The sequence below is a fragment of the Dromiciops gliroides genome, chromosome 6, assembly GCF_019393635.1.
Source record: "Dromiciops gliroides isolate mDroGli1 chromosome 6, mDroGli1.pri, whole genome shotgun sequence".
Taxonomy (NCBI): Eukaryota; Metazoa; Chordata; class Mammalia; order Microbiotheria; family Microbiotheriidae; genus Dromiciops; species Dromiciops gliroides.
In genome coordinates, this window is record NC_057866.1 from 106,525,422 (window position 1) to 106,545,033 (window position 19,612).

The 19,612-nt window shown below is 44.3% G+C and overlaps 1 protein-coding gene across 1 annotated transcript in view; it reads right to left on the minus strand.

Moving 5' to 3' along the window:
• Nucleotides 1-17,406, minus strand: part of OTOG (otogelin) — a 101,210-nt gene extending 83,804 nt beyond the window's left edge. The window contains exons 1-11 of the mRNA XM_043972247.1: nt 17,334-17,406; nt 17,165-17,228; nt 16,854-16,908; nt 11,779-11,857; nt 10,670-10,762; nt 10,228-10,382; nt 5,637-5,755; nt 3,969-4,174; nt 3,142-3,272; nt 2,482-2,588; nt 1,842-1,951 (exon numbers count right to left, since the gene is read on the minus strand). Coding sequence (XP_043828182.1) covers nt 1,842-1,951; nt 2,482-2,588; nt 3,142-3,272; nt 3,969-4,174; nt 5,637-5,755; nt 10,228-10,382; nt 10,670-10,762; nt 11,779-11,857; nt 16,854-16,908; nt 17,165-17,228; nt 17,334-17,406 — 1,192 coding nt within the window. The remainder of the gene's footprint in view (nt 1-1,841; nt 1,952-2,481; nt 2,589-3,141; nt 3,273-3,968; nt 4,175-5,636; nt 5,756-10,227; nt 10,383-10,669; nt 10,763-11,778; nt 11,858-16,853; nt 16,909-17,164; nt 17,229-17,333) is intronic.
• Nucleotides 17,407-19,612: the final 2,206 nt, after the last annotated feature.

Genomic DNA, 19,612 nt, shown 5'->3' on the forward strand with positions numbered 1-19,612 from the left:
CCATACCACCTCTGACATATCTTTATCCTGCCTCTGCTTAAAGAGTCTCGAGGAATAGAGATCCCACTCCCTTCAAAGGCAACCCATTCCATTATGTGAAAGCCCTCGTTGTTGGGAAAGTTTCCTTTATACTGAGCTGAAATCTGCCTCTATAATTTACAGACTGTGTTCCTCATTCTATCCTTTACCACCAAGGAGAATAGGTTGAAGCCCTCTTCCATATGAGAACCCTTTGGATACTTGAAGACACCAATCGCTGTCCCCAAAGGTCCCCAGTCAGCTCCTCCTCTCCTTATATGTCAGGTCTCTAATCCTCTCACTATCCTAATGGGCCATTTCTTGATACATACTAGTTTGCCAATACCTTTCAAATATGACACCTGAAGAAATAAATACCAATCACTACAAACATCTAGGTTGCACAGTTTGATAGAGTGCTGGACCTGGAGTCTGGACAATCTGAGTTCAAATCCAGCCTCAGACACTTACTAGTTTGTGTAATCCTGGGCAAGTCACTTGACCTCAATTTCCTTCTCTGTAAAATGGGAATAATGATAGCACCTGTGTTGTTAGGGTTATTGTGAGTTGCAAATTAGATATTTGTAATGTGTTTGGCCCAGCACCTGACACTGTAGGCATTTGATATTTTTTTCCTTCCCCCCCCCCAGATTATTCTTTTCTGGGGGAAAATGGGGGTTAAGTGACTTACCCAGGGTCACACAGCTAGTAAGTGTCAAGTGTCTGAGGCTGGATTTGAACTAAGACCCTTCTGAATCCAGGGCTAGTGCTTTATCCACTGCACCACCTAGCTGCTCCCAAGATTATTCTTAATCATTTTACAGACCTTTCTTATCCATTATGTTACTGAAGTTTTATAGTGACCCCAATGGTCAGTAGAGATGGAAGTCTTGTCTTCCCCATTCTACAAGTGAGGAAACTAAGAATTTTGTTTAAAACCAAAGTATGTTTAATAAATATGTATTTCTGCTGGCTCTCCAAATGAGGTGCTACCACCAAGTGGTGATGAACTTTGGGAAACCCTTCACATCTCTGAGATTGTTTCCTTAAATACAGCATGAGGGAGTTAAACTATATGAGTTCCAAGGTTCTCTTCCAGTGATGATATTCTATGGGCTCTGATTCTGTGATGTAAAGTCTACCTCCAGAGCTCCCTTAAACAATGGCCAGAGTACCCCCGGTCTCCCCCAACTACAGGTACAGGGATATGGATCAGAGATCATTAGGCATCTGGGAGTCACAGCTCATAGAGTACTGGGATAGGACCTGGAGTCAGGAAGACTTGAGTTCAAATCTGACCTCAGACATTTATTAGCTATGTGATCCTGGGCAAGTCATTTAACTTCTGACTGCCTCAGTTTTCTTATCTATAAAATGGGGATAATGATAGCACTTATCTCCCATTTCTGTGAGGATAAAATGAGAATATTTGTAAAGTTCTATCTAAACACAAGCTTATTGTTATAGGTCCAGAACTAGACAGGATCTCAGAGGTCATCTCAACAAACCACTTCATCTTACAGATTAGGAAACCAGAGTCCAGGGATTGTCCAAGGTCATAGAAGTAATGTCAGAAGCAGGATTTGAACCCAACTCCTTTGGATCCAGAACTGGTATTCTTTCCACTGTGCCATGATAGCACCAGTCTGGGCAAATGAGCCATCAATAAAGCCCGGTTTCTCTGAGCTAAGGCTCCCAACTTCAGACCATGGATCAAGGCTGTGCCCTTAGACTTTTAGGGTTTGTACCTTACAGATACCCTTGCCCTCCCCTCCCCCTCCCAGTATGAGTTTGTGCAGGCTTCACTAACTCATTCAGCCTACCGCACAGGGGGAACTTGTCTCTCCAGCCTTGCAAGGCGTGCCCAGCATGGGCACACGCCCGAGCATATTCTGTCAGTGCCCGGCACCATGTGGCATCCTCAGATGCTGACCTGCAGCAAAGAAACCAAAGGTCACGGTCAGGATCAACAGGGCCCCTCCCTCCACCCTGACCTCTACACCTCAGACCGTCACAGACACAGAACTACCAGAGCAGTTACCTGGCTGACTTTCTGACTTGTTTATTTACATCCAAGGATGAAAAGAAGTTGGGAACAAAGCCAAGCTTAGTGGAAGGGGCTCTGGATTGAGAATCAGGACACCTGGGTCCCAGCCTGACTTTGCCACTAACTCAGTGTAACACACACACCCCTCCTCCCCCTCCTTCCCCTAGTCCTGTTTCCCAATCTAAAAAAAGGGGAGATTAAACTGTTTCCCTTCTAGCCCGACTCTAACCCCAAGAAGTGAAAATAAAAGACAAAAGAGTAATTTGAAAATAAGAAAGGCATAAGGCTCAAAGATCCAGGATGATTCATGTTTAAGACTTTGACCAAATCCTGTGAGTGGGACACAAAGCAGGAACTCCACCTCCCCGCCCCCATCCAACAGGATTCCTACCCTTAGAGCACCACCACTCACTCACAGGCAGAGGTCGCTAGTGCAGCTGGCCATGAAGGGCAAGGGACTGACATAGTCATGGCAGGTGTCAAACGGGGGCTTCAGCAACACCTCACACAACTCATACACCCCCTAGAAACAGAGCGGATGGGAGACCACAGAGGCCTTAGAGGGGGCATCTTATCCCACTGCCTGTCTCTGTGTAGGTCTGTTCTTTAACTAGGCCAGAGTAGGATCGGTACAATCATTCACAGATGAACAGAAAGGAGAAATAAGAAGGAGGGAGACAGAGAGAATAGCCTGCAGAGTGAAGAAAGGAGGAAGAATAATAGGAAGGAAAGAGAAAGAGAGAAGAAAAGGAGGGGAATAGGAAGAAGGAGGACAGAAAAGAGGGGAAGGAGGTAGGAAGGAGGAGGAAGGAGGAGGAAGGAGGAGGAAGGAAGGAGGAAGGCACATTCCTCCTACACCCCTCCCCTCCAGCATCTTGAAGTTACTAACGGTCTAAGAATGGCTGTCTTCCACACAAAGTGCCCACCATATGTTTCTCCTCCCAAAATGGGACTTCACCAATGGGGCTAGCAACCCAGCTAAGACATCTTCATTTTCTTTTCTTTTAGTGGGGGAAACCAGGACTGGACCTTGAGGGATAAGAATAGAGAAGCACAGACTCGTGGGGGACCCAGACCTGCATGGCAGTGGGACTCTGATGAAAACAGGGAGGGCGTGATGGAAATGAGACATTCGGTCCAGGAGTCTCATCCGGGGGATCCTCCTGCCAGCTGTTCACAAACTCAGCCACATCCTCTGTCAGTTTTCCTGTTGGGGAAAAGGTCACCCCAGGGATGACCACCAAGGTGAAGGAAGGAATCACAACAAAAGACAGTAAGATAGCAAAGAAAACAGGTAACACTAAAAGACATTTTTTGAAAAAGGAAGTAAGCAGGTAGGAGGTTCAGAGCAAATGGTTTATTGCAATGGTCTTTTAGTTGGGTAGTCTCTTTGCTACCAAGTCTGCCCTGAATGATATGGTGGATAAAGAGCTGGACTTAGAACCAGGAAGACATGAATTCAAATCCTGCTTGAGATACTTAAGGAGCTGTGTGATCTTGCTAAGTCATTTAATCTAGTGCAGCCTAAATTTAGTTTGTAAAATTCAGGTAAGGATAGTACCTACCTCTCAGGCTTGTTGTGAGAACTAAATGTGAAAACATGGAAAGTGTTTTCCAAACCTTAAAGTCTATAGAAATGCTAGTGATTGGTATTTTTATCCACTCCCTCCTTGAATCCATCCTTCATAGACTGCCAGATCAATTTAAAATGCAGCTTCCCAATTAGGAATTACGCTAAGAAGGCACCTACCCTTTGACCGAGAGAACTACCTGCCAGACATAAATTCCAAGATCAAAGCTCAGTGGAAAGGGCTCTGGATCGAGAATCAGGACACCTGGGTCCTAGTCCTATCTCTGCCACTAACTCTGTGAAGAACTGGAGCCATTGGTCCTCAAGACTCACCAAAGCTGGTCTTCAGGTCATCCTGGGGGTCAGCATTGTTGTTCCCACACAACCCATGAGTCTTGCCTAAGTATTCGGGACTCATCTTGATGTAGACAGCTGACTCGCCATCCCAAGCCAGCGTGAAAGCAGACTGGTGCCGCACAATGACATAGCCAGCCATCTGATGGAGTCGCAAGTTTCCTGTAATGTGAGGCAGCTGAACCCTGCCATGGCATAAGGGGAGACAACACAGGGTACTCAGAGCTCCCAAACCTCCTGCTCACTGAGATGCTCCAAGAAGGGTGTTTATTAAAAAGCATGCCACCCTAGAACATCTGACCCACCATGAGCCACAAGCCCACTGGAACATACCACAGACAATTAGAACGATTACAGTAGCTCACAGTTTGCAAAGTCTTTTCTTTATAAATGGAAGTTTATCCAGCAAGCTATTACAATCATTTATATAATACATAACAGTTTACAAAGACTTTTCTTTGTAAACTATAATTTACAAATTAAAGTATTGTGTCAGTAATTATAATTATAGTTTACAGACTATTCATTACAATAGTAATAATAGAAATTTATATTTGCATAATATTTTATGGTTTTATAGCCTTTTCTTACAGCCCTGAAGTACACAATGCAGATCTCATTTAATAGATGCAATAAGTGTATAACTCCATTTTACAGATGAGAAGATGAGGATACTAACAGTCAGAGGGAAGAAAGCTTGCCGAAGGTCACGCAGCTAGCAAGCCTCAGAGCCAAGCCATGAACCTGAGTCTGTTGATGATACATGAGGCACAAAGGCACTGAACAAGTGATGAGGATCACAAACATCCTCAGGGGCATTGGAGGGATTGGGGGGGGGGGGTAGGGTACTTCTCTATCCCCAAACTATAAGAGATCAGAGAAGGAGAAAGACTACTGAGTATAGAATAAGGAGACCCCAGTTTGTGCCTAGTCAACACCTATTAGCTCTGATATTGTGAGCAAATCATTTTATCTCTCTAAGTCACTGTTTCTGCCTCTCTAAAGTAAGGGTAATAATACTTATAATATTGTTGTTATGAGGAAAACATTTTGAAAAGTGCAAAACATTATAGGAATGATTAAGATACAGAAATTGTTATTCTATATCAAATATTATTGTAATCTAAAAAAACATAAATGAATTATTATTATCTCCCCTTTTGGCCTACCACACCACCAAACTCCATCATTAATAATCTATTTCTTTGGGTGAATCCAAGTTCCTCTTTTAAAATTCAGCTGTCTCTGGGGGTGACAGCAAGTGAAGTCCCTAAAACCTCAGGGCAAGTGTGTTTATCAAATGTGTTTCTCCAATAAAGGAGAAACCTGGATACCAAGAGAGTGAGAGGGAAGGGAGAAAAGGAGAAGAGAAGTGAAGGGGAAGTGAGGCCAAAAATAAGCTTTGGTGAGGGGGCATCCTTGCCTAGACCTGAGCCATACATATTCTCTACACATATTGTGTATACAGCCCTCCTACTTGTTCCCCCTAGACAACCCAAAGATCACTTAACATAAGGTCACCCAGCACCAGAAAACTTAAAAGGAAGAAGCAGAAAAATTTCCTTTCTACTGTACTTTCCTCTTAGAAAAAGGGGGTGTTGTTTGCCATGGATGGTAAGACAAGGTGCAAGGAAGTTATTTCATTACCCGAAACTCCCATGGGTGACATTCCTGCTCAGACGGATCTCATCTTCCCCAGCAAAGAAGAGGCTGACAGATCGTGGGCAACTGTAGGGGAAGGAGCTGCATTCTGGGTAGTTGTGAACCTGAAATGAGAGGGTCCAGACACCTGAGCCAGGTACAAACTCTCTGTCATTACCCCATTGTAAATCCTACTACAATGGGGAAGTCTGAGACCGAGAGTGAAGGTAAAACTTGGTTCTCTCATCTTCAACTCTTCTTAGGTTTATTGGGACCATGAGAGTTATAAACCAAACTTCATCTAGAAATATAACTAATGTCAGATAAACTTTAATCTGATCAACTAAAATAATAATAGCAACTAGCATTTGTATAACACTTTAAGGTTTGTGAAACACTTTCCATTTTATTTCATTTAATCCTCATAACAGCTCTGTGAGATGGGTATTATTGTTATCCCCATTTCACAGATAAGGAAACTGAGACACAAAGAGGTGAAGTGACTTGCCCTGGATCACATAGCAAGTGAGTGTCAGAATCAGGATTTTAACTAAGGTCTTTCTGACTCAAAGTTCAGCACTCTATCCATTATGTCACCTAGCTGCCTCTAATATCTGGCAAGAGGAAGTATGATAATGGCAAAAGTTTGGGGTGAATAATAAGAAACCATAGAGAAGGGCAGCTAGGTGGTGCAGTGGATAAAGCACCAGGTCTGGACTCAGGAGGACCTGAGTTCAAATCCAGCCTCAGACGCTCAACACTTACTAGCTGTGTGACCCTGGGCAAGTCACTTAACCCTCATTGCCCTGCCCCCCCCCCCAACAAAAGGGGAAAAAAGAGTTGAAGAATAAGAATTTATCAAGTGTGTCCTAAGTACTGTCCAAGACAAAATGTGTTCTGACTGATCTATAAGTACACAGCCTGGCAGATCTCTCTCTGTGTAATAGGAATAGAGACCCTGTCTTTCTATGGCTTTAAAATAACAACAACAATAATCAATAATAACAACTACATATATTTAAATGAAACTACCCAAAGCAGTCTTTGATTTCATCAGGCTAGGGAACTTCTGGTGTAGAAACTCCTCCCACCAATACATGTCTCACTTAACTTAGTAGAATAATACTAGGGAGTTACCTGAGAATAAATGAGATTAAGTAATAACAGCCAATATTTTTATAATGCCTCTAATAAGGCTTGCAAAGCACTATATCTGTGTGTGGTATATATAAGAATATACATATACATGCATGTATATATATATATTTTATGCATACATGTGTGTATTTATATATATTTATATCTATATACACATATATAAAATCTCATTTTATATATAGATATCTCTATGAATGTACAGATAGGTTATAGAGAAGGAAGGAAGAAAGGAAGATTTGAAACAGCATTTAATTCTCACACAGGACCACAGCTAGTTAAGTGTAGAGGAAGCAGGATATGAATGAGAGAGAGAGAGAGAAAGAGAGAGAGAGAGAGAGAGAGAGAGAGAGAGAGAGAGAGAGAGAGAGAGAGAGAGAGAGAGCATTTATTAGGTCTTTATTTATAAAGGCCCTATCCTAAGTACAGAAGATAAAAATAAAAGGAGCTTACATTCCTAGAGGGGAAGAGAACACATATAAGGGAATGGTGGTCAGGGAGGAGTGACGATTGATTGGACAAGGAAAGTTGAAACCTACTGATGGAGAAAGGCACAGACTCCCCTCTCAAGGACTGCAGGCTGAGACACGTATCTTTTGGGTACAACAAATACGAGACTTTGTTTTTCTTGACTACACTTATTTGTTACAAGGGTTTGTTTTTTTCCTCCAGTAGGGACTAGAGGGGAGGTGAGCGGGTGGAAAAAAATGGATTTTTGTCAATTGCCAAAAATAAAATTAATTTTTTTAACCACAAGGTGAAAGCTCAACAATAAGATGAAAGCCCAGTGTCCCAGGGGTTAGATTTGTCATTTTATTTTATTTTATTTTATTTTATTTTATTTTATTTTATTTTATTTTATTTTATTTTATTTTATTTTTTGGTGAGGCAATTGGGGTTAAGTGACTTTCCCAGGGTCACACACTACTAAGTGTTAAGTATCTGAGACTGGATTTGAAGTCTGGTCCTCCTGACTCCAGGGCCAGTGCTCCATCCACTGTGCCACCTAGCTGCCCCATCCCAGGTTAGATTTGAACTTGGGTTTTCCAGACCCAGCACTCTAACCACTAAGCCACATTGCCTCTCAACTAGTGCTGGAAGGTTTGCAAAGTGCTTCCCAGATGTTATCTTATTTGACCTAATGACATTTCTGAGGTATAATAAGCTGACCTACCAATATGAGAATCCAGTCCACTCTGCAGTAACATTTCTTAGTGTAATTGAATATGCTGGCATCTGGGTTAAGCATTTGATAAAGTCTTTCATGCTTCTTGTAGACAAGAAGAATACATGTGGACCAGAGGTTAATCAAGTCAGATGTATTCAGAACCTGGTTGAATGAATGAAGCTAAAACAAAACAGTCATTAAGGGTTCTCAGTAGAAGCCTCAAGGGATCTGTCCTGAGTTGGTCTCATGCTATTCAATCTTTTTATAAAGTCCTTGGATGAAGACATTGAAGGCACACTTGTCAGATTTGAAAGGAAAAAAAAACATAAAATGGGGAGGGGAAGATAACATTTTAAATGACTAACAGCACTTCTCAACATGTGGTCCAGGGAATACTGGGGTCCCTGGAGGTCTTTCTGGAGGTCTTTAAGGTCAAAATGGACAGGTAGGTGGTACAGTGGACAGAGTTCCAGGCCTAAAATTGGGAAAACTCATTTTCCTGAGTTCAAATCTGGTCTCAGATACTTAATGTGTGACCCTGGGCAAGTCACTTAACCCAGTTTGTCTCAGTTTCCTCATGTATAAAATGAGCTGAAGAAAGAAATGGCAAACCAGTACAGTATCTTTGCCAAGAAAACCCTAAATAAGGTCACAAAGAGTCTGGACATGACTGAAGCAACTAAACTTAAGGTCAAAACTATTTCCATCTAATACTGACATTTTAATTTTTAATATGGTAAATATCAATAGATGTAATCCACATAAACAAAAACTCTTAAAAGAGATGACTTCTCAATAATTTTTAAGATTATAAAAGGGTCACAAAACCAAAAAGCATTGAGAGCTGCTGGGTTATAACAATGGACAGAATTAATTAAATTTAATAGAGATAAATGCAAAGTTCTAGCTTGTGTTCAAAAAATCAACTTTACAAGTACAGAATAGGGGGAGGAAGAATGCTTGGAAAACAGTTCAAGTGAAGAAGATCTGGGGGTTTTGTGGACTGAAAACTCATTATGAAGCAATAACGGCACGATAAAATACCCCAAAAGCTATGCCATCCTAGATTAGTGATAGAGTATCCAGAATTTAGAGGACATGAATTTCACTTTCCTCAGCTACCACCAGACTGCATAAAGAATACTGTGTTTTGCATTGGATGCCTTCAGAAGAAAATGGAGAACAACCAGACACAGCAATCAAGGTCTTGAGGGGACTAGATATCATGTTGTCCAGGATGGGACTGGAGATGGTTTACCTTGGAGAAAAGAAGACTTAGGGACACATACATCGTACTTGGGTTTAAGAACTTGAAAGAATGTCATGTGGAAGAGAGATTAGACAGATATGTTGTTCTTGGCCCCAGAGGGAATAACTAGGAATGACATAGGGAAGATGCCAAGAGACAGATTTTGGCATGTTAAGGAACAAATTCCTAATGACTACAAGCTGTTTAAAAATGGAATGGGAAACCTCACTGAGCTGCCCACACTGGATGTTTTTAAAGAAAATTTGAATGTCTTCTTATTGGTGATGTTAAGGAAGGGATTAGACTGGTTCTACTTGATCCCAGAAAGCTGAACCAGGAGCAATGGGTGAAAGTAACATGGAAGAAAATTCAGGCTTGATGCCAGGAATACCTTCCTACAATTAGAGCTGAAGAAAAGTTGAATGGCCTTTCTTGGGAGACAGTGGGCTCCCTCTCACTGTTGAGTGTATTATGATATCTGACACTGAGTACCTGTATGAGTTTGGGAAAGTCCCTTTACCTCTGTTGGCCTGTTTCCTTGTGTGTAAAATGAAGAGGTTGATCTGGATGGCATCTGAGTTCCCTTCCACATGTAGATCTATCTATGATGTTATGACTGGCAAAGTTCTTTCCACCTCTGAGATGCTGGGATTCTTCCAGCTCAGGTGTGGATTGAGCTAGCTGACCAACTTGATCATGAAATCTCAGTTGGAAAGGCCCTATCAGTGCTATAGGAGGTTCATTAGTATGAATCAGTCACTGAAGCCCAAGAGTAAGCTGATCCATTCAGGTTCCTGAACTGAAGAACAAGGTGAAAGACCATGTCCCAGACCTTACCAAGACCCAGAATCCCTTTGGTCCAACCTAAGTTAACAATCCAGTCTCTTTACAACTCATCTCAACAATAATCTATAATAGTACATCCTACACACATGCATATACCAAGCACCCCCAACCTCCTCCCCAGAACACACACATCTGTGACAGTGAGTGGCCCCAGAACTGAAGCTATGCCCCTTCCTCACCTGGATGGAGAAGCTCTGCTCACCAGGCTCATACTGACCCACCAGGGTATAGCTGGCTCTCCCAGAGAAATAGTAATAGAGGCCATCAAACGTCTCCACATGGTGCTGTCCCCACGTGCGGCAAATGTTATCTCTCTCTGGGCCTGTGTTATACACTGAGCACAAGCAAAGAGAAAGCTTTCCACAGGAAGTTTGGGCACACTTCCAGTGAGGGAGTCAGAGGCTGAGTCCAGAGGATGAGTGCATTCAGTTGTCCAGAGATGAATGATCAAAGTCCCTCCCATCCACCAACCACCTGTCCAGGGGTTTGGGCCACTGTTGTTCCCTCCCTTCCCCCTCGAAAAAAACACCAGGAAACTGGGAAGGTTCTCCAGGCCCCATTTTTCCTACCAAAGTTGCCCCCACTATCCTCAAGGACATATTTTTCTGAGTCCAGTCATACCTGTCTGGCATCGAGGACCTGTCGCATTAAAACGCCTGCAGTCACAGAATGTCTGGTGTATACATTCCCCACCATTAAAGCAGGAGAATAAGTCTGCAAGGTAAAAGCAATTTACTCTCTGAGGTTCTAGATTTGGGGTTCTAGACTCTAGAAGAAAGCAATAGTGTCCATACTTTTTGATCACCCACCCTGTCAATATTTTTTCCCTAGCTGGGTTTGTGGAAGAGGATGGGGCAGTAAAATTCCTGTGCAGCTGCTGTAGTTGGAATTAGATTGTAACTACCTTGAGAAACTGATTTTCAGCTCAGAAAGGGAAAGTTGCTGGGCACTTGCCAAATGCCATGTAGGGGGAGAGTGGGAAAGTATTAGGCTATAGAGGGTGAGAACTGTGGGGTTCTTTGGGGAACAAGCCAATTATTGGCTAATGAAGGGAGAGTGCTGTGTGACCAGTCTTCCTACCCTATGCCCCACTGGTTAACCCATCAGACCTTGGGTTTGTGCCATGACCCTCACTCTGGAAACCACTGGATTAGAGCATAGAGAAAGCCAGTCACACCAACATCATTGAAACCCAGTGGTTGAAAAACTCTGACTCTAATTCCATGTTTACCAATTAGTTGGTGGTTATGGGTGTATGAGAGATTTCATTCTATACCCCTCTTCTCAATAACTCTCAAAGAGCAGTTCCAAACATACCCTGAGTGAGGAACAAATTGTGGTAAGAAGGGGAGGTTGTGAGCAAGAAGAGATCATTAGAGTGTAAGGGGGAAGAAACCATAAGAGACAGAGGGAAAAACAGGAGGGAGAATAGAATGAATCAATCAACAAGTATTTATTAAACATCTGTTATGTGCCAAGCACCATGCCAGCCTGTGGAGTACATAGAAAAATAGGAAGATAGTACAATAGATGGAAGAGTTCTCATAGACATACCCTGTCACATCAATTTCCTGTCCAGGTATATCCAATATATATGTAGGAGACATTTGGGAGAAGGGAAGGCTGTGAACAGTTTTCCAAGACTAGGAAGAACATGAAGGTAGCAAGGAAGACAATGGGACTTTACAATTTCATGGGTCAGTTCCTTTCCTATGCTTAAGACAACTTACAGGGAGTTGCACACTTGGTACGATGGAGTCGTCTTTCCCAGAGAGAAAACATGGCTGAAGACCCCAAGGGTTCAGAATCCTTCAAAATGACAAGAGATAAAAGAGAGTTGTTTGAAGCAGAGATTCAAGGACCAACTACATTTTCTACTGTTCCTTATGTGCTCACGTACCCATGCCGCAGATAGGTAGAGGAAGAAAAGTTAGGTAAGGAATCATGGAATTATGGAATTTCCTAACTCCATTACAACTATTGGGATCTCCCCATGCTCTTAGCTACTATTCATACAGAAGACCTAAAGTCTCTTCCTACGGGCTCTGGAGGAATCTGTTTTTTATTACATTCACCTGCCTTTTGGCATGAGTGTGCATGTACACACATACACATGGGATCCAAGCCCAACCACTAAACAACAGATGGGTACACACACAAACACACACACACATACACAACCCATGCCCAGTCACTGAACAATAGTTTCCTACTCCAAATAATACATTCCAAGGGGCTATATACATTTTTGGGAGAGAATAAGACTGGGGCTGGGAGGGGGGTGGATAAGAAGACTCCAACAAAGACTATGGCTCTTCTGGAAAGTCTGGCCAAAGACCATGTATTGGTGAATAGTGAACTAAAACCCATCTTTGCCCATTCTCCCCCCACACACACACATTTCTTTCATTTAGTCATAGCAATTTTGAAACACTTTATATCCAAACCCTCTTGGTTTGCTCCATGTAAGCATTTGCACCTTGTGAATTTGTAAATGTTGCAAATTGGGGCTTGATTTATTGTTTTATTGATTGTCTAGAATTTAGAAACTGTTTTATGGAGATTAACCCTAAAGTTGGTCATGGGTCCATTCCATTTCCAGAGAACCAGTTGTTAAACACTTACAAGCAAAACCCTAACCCTATCTACCTCAACTGGATGATTCAGTCTTCACCAACCCAATAACCCATTCAACAACTTTCTAATTCAGCACCTATTTATTTCACTCTTGTTCCATGCAAAGCTCTGTGCTCAATCCTAGGAGAATATGCAAATTAGAGGGGGCACAGTGGATAAAGCACCAACCCTGGATTCAGGAGGACCTGAGTTTAAATCCTGTCTCAGACACCTGACACTTACTAGTTGTGTGACCCTGGGCAAGTCACTTAACCCTCATTGTCTTCACACACACACACACACACACACACACACACACACACACACACACACACAAAGATGCAAATTAGATCCCAAGCTGTTGGGTCACATGAGTCTGATTCTTTTGCACCAATATTCTCTTCAAAGTCCTCAAGAAGTTTATAAAGAATCCAAAGGAGGATGGAAAGCTAAAGGATGGATACGCTGCAGTAGGCTACCCAAGAGGCATGAACAGAAAGTACAAAGGACATGACTGAGGACATCGATGACCAAAAAAGGAAGTGGGCTAGTTATATGCAAGACTAAATGGAGGGGGGCAGCTAGGTGGCACAGTGCATAGAGCACGGGCCCTGGAGTCAGGAGGACCTGAGTTCAAATCCAACCTCAGACACTTAACACTAGCTGTGTGACCCTGGGCAAGTCACTTAATCCCATTGCCTGCCCCCCCCCCCAAAAAATGGCAACAGAAGCAGCATGGCTAAGTGGGTAGAATCCTGCTCTTCGAATCTGGGTGGCCTCAGAAACTCACTAGTTGTGTCATTATGGGCATTTAATTTCTCTGAACCTCAGTGTCTTCAACTTAACAAGCCTATATATATATAAAACCAACATGCCTCTAAGATACCTACTGTACTTGTCTACATTGCTCCTTCTTTGGAATCTCCCATTTCTGGAATCTTCTATGACCCCAAACTTCCAGCTGCTTAGGTGACTGACATCTGGTCCCTGATCTGGTACCTCAGGGTTGGGAAACCAATAAGATCTGAGTGCCCTGAAGCATGAAATGATGATGAACCCAGAAATCACTAGACAGGACTTGGTATGACCAAATGCAGCAAGGCCTGGGAAGAGCCTCTTTCAAGACCATCCACCTTGTTCTCTCCTGTTCTAGCCTGAGGACCATCATGCCTAAGAGTTCCCTGAGGCTCCCCTGGCTGTAGCCCCTCCCTGCCTTTTATCATTCTCTTTTGGAACTGTCAATCGTAGCCACAGTGTGAAGGATAAGCAGACTTCCCTAGTTTGGGAGATGTCAGCTGCTACTCCAGTGTACATGATTTTGGGGTAGGGGCTGAAGATAGTAGCTGCTACCATGGCACCCCTTCCTCATTGATCCCACCGTACTCTCCAATCTTCTTTGGGGGTGGTTCCAAGTAAGCCTTTAAATACACTAAATTAAAAGACCAATTGCCTCAACATTGTCTGATTTCATCTGACTTTTCCAGGAAGATCCTTTAAGTCCCAGCAATGGAGATAATCAAGCATAGTAAATAAAGAGCCAGTCTTGAATCAGAAAGACCCAAGTTGAAATCCCTCCTTATATAAATACTGGCTGTGTGACCCTGGGCAGATGATTTAATCCCTCAGTGTCCCTAGGCAATTCTCAATGGCTATAAATTTCAGAACAGTTGCTATTTTGGTAAAGAAGTTTCCTCAGTGAGAGTTTCCTTATACACTGACATCATTGGTCCCCTCCACTACCTCCCCCACACACACACCAAATTCTGAGCAAAGGACTCATCCTTCAAGTAGGAACTTCCTTGGAATGACCAACAATCTCTGAATTGACATGCAGTTGTTTGGGTTTAAGGCTTCAAACTCATAGTTTTATAGGAAGAGAGGTTTATTTCCACCTTTGGGGGTATCATAATATTTTGAGCCTGGGTTTGGAGTAAGAAAAACACAACAACAACAACTGATCTTGGAGCTCAGTTTCTTCATCTTTAAAATGGAGGGGTTGCCTAAATGAGCTCAGAGGCTTTTTCTGGCTCTAAATCTATGATTCTGCATTCTAAAAAACAATGGATGGGCATTCTTTAAAAAAAAAAAAGTCTTGAGAACTAAAGTCAAGCATCACTGCCCCTGTTTTCAAACAGAACCTTCCTGGGATGAGGCTCAGCACGGGTAAGTGCCTTCCCTCTGGTCTCAGCTGTGCTCCCCGGGAGAACAGCCCTAACAATAATGACATTCCCCTGCTCCAAAACAAGTAACCTGAGAAATCTGTCAGGGGCCACATTCTTAAGGGACCGGTGGCCAGTCATTACAGGTCCATAGACACCTCCCAAAGGAGAGAGGTGGGAGGGAAACATGCCCAATAATCCTCCTAGGGGGAAAGAAAGGGAATGCTGTGTAAACAGGAATATTTAAAGATTACTACAAGATGAGTGTGTGGAGTGAGCCAATGAGTTAATGAAAAGGGGATTTGGGGAGATTATTGAGAGGCTTCATAGCCCAGGATAGAGAGCTTGCTTTGAAGTTGGGAAGTCCTAAATTCAAATCCAGAACCTAATGTTGGTGCTTTCATCAGCTGAAAAGTAAGCAGCTTAGACTAGATAACTAGTCTTTAGATCTAAGATGTTCTGATGTGAGTCCAAAATTTTGTCCTCCTCCTTCCCTCATACACTTCCCCACCCCCCAACCTGTCTGCAGTATCAAAAATGGCTGCTGGGTATAGATTTCTCTCCTTTTGTCAGAAGCAGAGGGTGGTGAGGAGATACAGACTAAGTGGTTAGATTAGAGGGGAAAAAACCTGCTAGGTACCAGTTGGAAAATCAACACTTAGTTCTACTAACTTTTGGCCCAAAGATTCATATTCTAAAAGTCCTTCTTCTCTTGTGGACTGTTATATATTTTTTTTAAATAGTGAGTTATAGATATAGTGGTTTCCCCATTCTCAACATCATAAAGTCAAGTAAAGACAAGCCCAGAACACTGGAGGGTTTTTTGCAGACTGAGTCTGTCTACACAGTTGGAGAATGGAAGCTTCTGTTCTGCTGTCTCACTCCTGTTTGACAACAAAAATCAATCTTCTGGCTAGTTATAGAGCCAATTTAGTTAGTTACCCACTTTGTGATTGGGAGAGAAGTATCAGTCAGGAGCAGAGACAGACAACAATTTGAAGAGGCAATGGGCAAAGGAAGGCAGTGGTGGAAACAAGTTTGCCATCCAGCTGTCTGACCACCACCCTCCCCCAACCAAAACTTTTAAAAAGAAAGAAAAAGAAATTCACACCCCAAACTCAGCAGGCTATAATTGAAATTCAGAGGATGGGAGGGGCTGCATCACTCAGATAATCACCCCACTGTCTTTTTCACCCATGTAGACACACATAATCTACCAGCACCTACTGCCAACTGTTGCCCCCCACCCCACATTGCCCTAGTTTTCTATCATGCATCTCGGGCAATGATCCCAGGCAGCCTGGGAAGTTTAGTGTGGGACAGAGAGGCCCAGCCTGGGATTCAGGGTAGTGCTCCTGCCAGGCAGAAGGAAGGAAGGAAGGAAGGAAGGAAGAAAAATGGATGAAGGGAGAGTTCTCAACCCTCCCCTCCCCCACTAGCTCTTCTTTAGACAATATCCCAAAGTCATTGTCTGTCACCAGTCAGGTAGGTCTCACCCACTCCCCACCACCACCACCACCACCACACACACATACATACATACACACAGGCATTCACACATACCTACTTCTAGGTTTAGGGAAACTGGTTCTGATTGTCTGGCTCATGAGCCAGACTGAATGCCATTTGGCAGAAAGGTCCCATCTATTTGGCCTAAGATGACACTACCCAAGTAGACCTGCCGTCCCATTGACCTGATGTACAAAATCTTGGAGCTGAAAAGGACCTTAGAGCTTCATCTAATTCAGCTCCTTCCCAGTTCAGGAGACGTACAGCCTCCCCAGACTGCCGGCCTCAGCTGGAGCACAGTCCACATCACAACAGTGTTAAGATTTTCTTTGGCCCAGATCACCCACATGCCCTAACTTCTTTTTAAGTGTACTGCTTGGTCCAATGTATGTAGAAGAGACGCCACCAACCAAGTCTCTTTCCCAGCCAGGACAGACAAGTGGAGAGACAGAGGCTCCTGCAGGGGATTTCTCTCACCCCCATCCAGAAGCCCCACACCGATGTCCTTGCTGTCCCCTTACCTGGTCTTCCTGGCCGGCACTGGCGTCTCCCAAACGAAGCTTGGCCTCTTCAAGGCTGGGGAGGGAACAGACTCTGGGCTAAGGGAAGCTTTGCTAAGTTTAAGCAGCTATTCCCACCCCTCTACCCACCCCACCACCACCACCACTAAACCAGTCCTTCCCTCCTCACCTGGCCCTGCTCTTCTTTCTTACCCAGCCGTGCTAAAAAGGTGCCCATGGCCAGATAAACGTCCAAAAATCCCTCGCGGGAGGGACCCTCGCCGTTCCCAGAAGAGTGGCGGATATGGGTCCCAACCTCCTACCCCACTCACCTGCGCTCTGTAGTCCCAGCCGGCGGCGGCTCCGCGCGACTGCTAGAGGCAGTCGACGTGGTGGCTGAAAATAAAGGGAGGGTAGCACATTTAAAAGCCTCTAGCTCAGGGTCTCGCCCCCTCTTCCCCCGGCCCTAGCCTTGGCTTTCAATCTTAACTCCCTGCTCACCTCCAGGGACCCAAAGACAAAAAAACAGCAGCCAGATCCCAGACGCTGGGGGTTGCGAGACCAGGACCTCCATTGAGGAAAGTGTCCAGTAACCAGGTCCTAGTTGACCACTGGGTGCGGGATGTCCTGGACTAGGCGAAGGTTCATCTCCGGCGCACCTCAGGAGAGGCCTTTGGGAAGCGCAGCGCCTCTACCTTTGGCCTTCGTCTGTCCCGTCCAGGAGAGTCCCGCTCTGTGTTAACCTCAGTCCCAGTGCCTCACTTCAACAAGGAGCCTGGGAGGGCGTGCTAGGACAGCCCAGCTCATTACTATAATTTAGGTGAGACCTGCCTTTCCCCGCCCAGCTCTGGAGCGGAGGCCGGGGCTAAGCATCCTTCCACAGTGGGCAGGGTCTGAGGGACCTATTTAATTTAATTCCATTCGAGCAACCAGGTTAGCAACTCCTTAGCCTGGGCATTGTTCCACTCAAATATACAAAACAGTCACTGTGGCTTTATTTTTGCAGACCCTTCCAGACCTGGCCCCATGGACAGGATTCCTACCTATCTTTTTACCTCCTACCAGGTTCCCAAATACCCCCCCAAAATGTAAATAAATGGATAGATAGATAGATAGATAGATAGATAGATAGATAGATAGATAGATAGATAGATAGATAGATAAAACCTTGAAGGCCAAGTTGTCTCCCGATCCTCTGCTGTGTCCTGTCCCTGTCTGCTGCCTGGCCGGAATAGCAGAGGAAGACTTTCTAAGTTTAGATGAAGGTGAGGGCTAGGCTTGAGTTAGGGCCTGGACACCACTCCTGCTACTCGATCCTGCAAAGGGAAAGAAAGTTCAGCTAAAGAGGGTGTTTGGTGAGTGTGAATTCAAGCTTTGAAGGAATCCAATCTCCCTCCTTTCTTCTCCTCCAAATTCCCCCCTCCCTAGTATCCTTCCATCCACTTCTCCTTCAAATACTGACTTCAGGGAAAGGATCTCAGGTCTGTAACTAAGGTAATGTGAATTGACGTCCCCAAGGGATTGTTTTCAAATATCATTAGAATGAAAGGCTTCACACACACCCCCTCTTCCTTCCTCTAAAGAATTCCAGGTTGCTGTGATACTTTAGACTACCAGGGAGGAAGTCCTTTCTGGACTACAGAATTCCTTCAAGAGTGACATAAAACGGGGGCAGCTAGGTGGCTCAGTGGATAAAGCACCAGCCCTGAATTCAAGAGGACCTGAGTTCAAATCCGACCTCAGACACTTGACGCTTACTAGCTGTGTGACATTGGGCAAGTCACTTACCCGTCATTGCCCCACCAAAAAAAAAAAAAAAGAGTGACATAAGACAAAGCCTGCCTCCTCACATTATGTTACCCCGGCCCCCAACACAACTAATTTACTTACGCTGAGGTGTAAATATATGATAAATCTGACCTGTTGCCTTTCCCTGGTATATTTTCACATTGGAATAAATGTAATACTCAAAGGACTTCCCTGGATATGTGGAATAAAGGGAGGTGAGGTGGGAACACATTAGTTATACTAGAAAACCCATTTTCGGAGGCAAGCCTGCACCCACTTCTCTAAAAAGTGGCAAACTGACCAAGTCCCGGTCCCAGGCTATCCTTTAAGGCAAATTCACGCTCCTTTGGAACTTCTCTATTTCTATCCATCCCCTCCCCTCCAACTTTCTTTTTCATACCCTTTCCCTCCCCCGTGTAAGAGTCACTCATAGGAGTAAATTGCCTACATTGTGACCTTCCCACGATTTCTCTTCCCTTCCCTTAGTCTGAGGTGTAGCGGATGGGGCTGGAGTTTGGGGTGGGGGCGGGTATAGGACGGGATGAGTCCGGGGGGGGGGGGATGAGATATGAGAAGATGGGCTGGGATAGTTTCCTTCCCTGGGCCCTGTTGCCTCCCTTCTGGATGTCAGGGTTTCTGTGGTGAGGACAGCCAGGTGAAAGAAACAAGGACTGATCTCCAAGCTCCAAGCCAGCCCCAAAGTGATCGCTGCCGCTCTGTGTACACTGAGTTCCATACTGAGCTATGAGCTAACCATTCCAGACCCCTATTGTTTCAGAGTGATTCTGGGAGGAGACATAGGGGGACCTCAAGAAGTTAGATTCACTTCTGTGTCTGATGTGGACACAGTCCTCTCCCCAGAGACCCTACCCTCATCCTCCCAGACCTCCAGCTTCTCCCCATTGCCCTGTCCCCGCCCTCATTCACTCTACGGGCACCGGCCCCGCCCCAACCTGCTCAGCCCACGCCCCGCCCCTACCTGCGCACCCCAC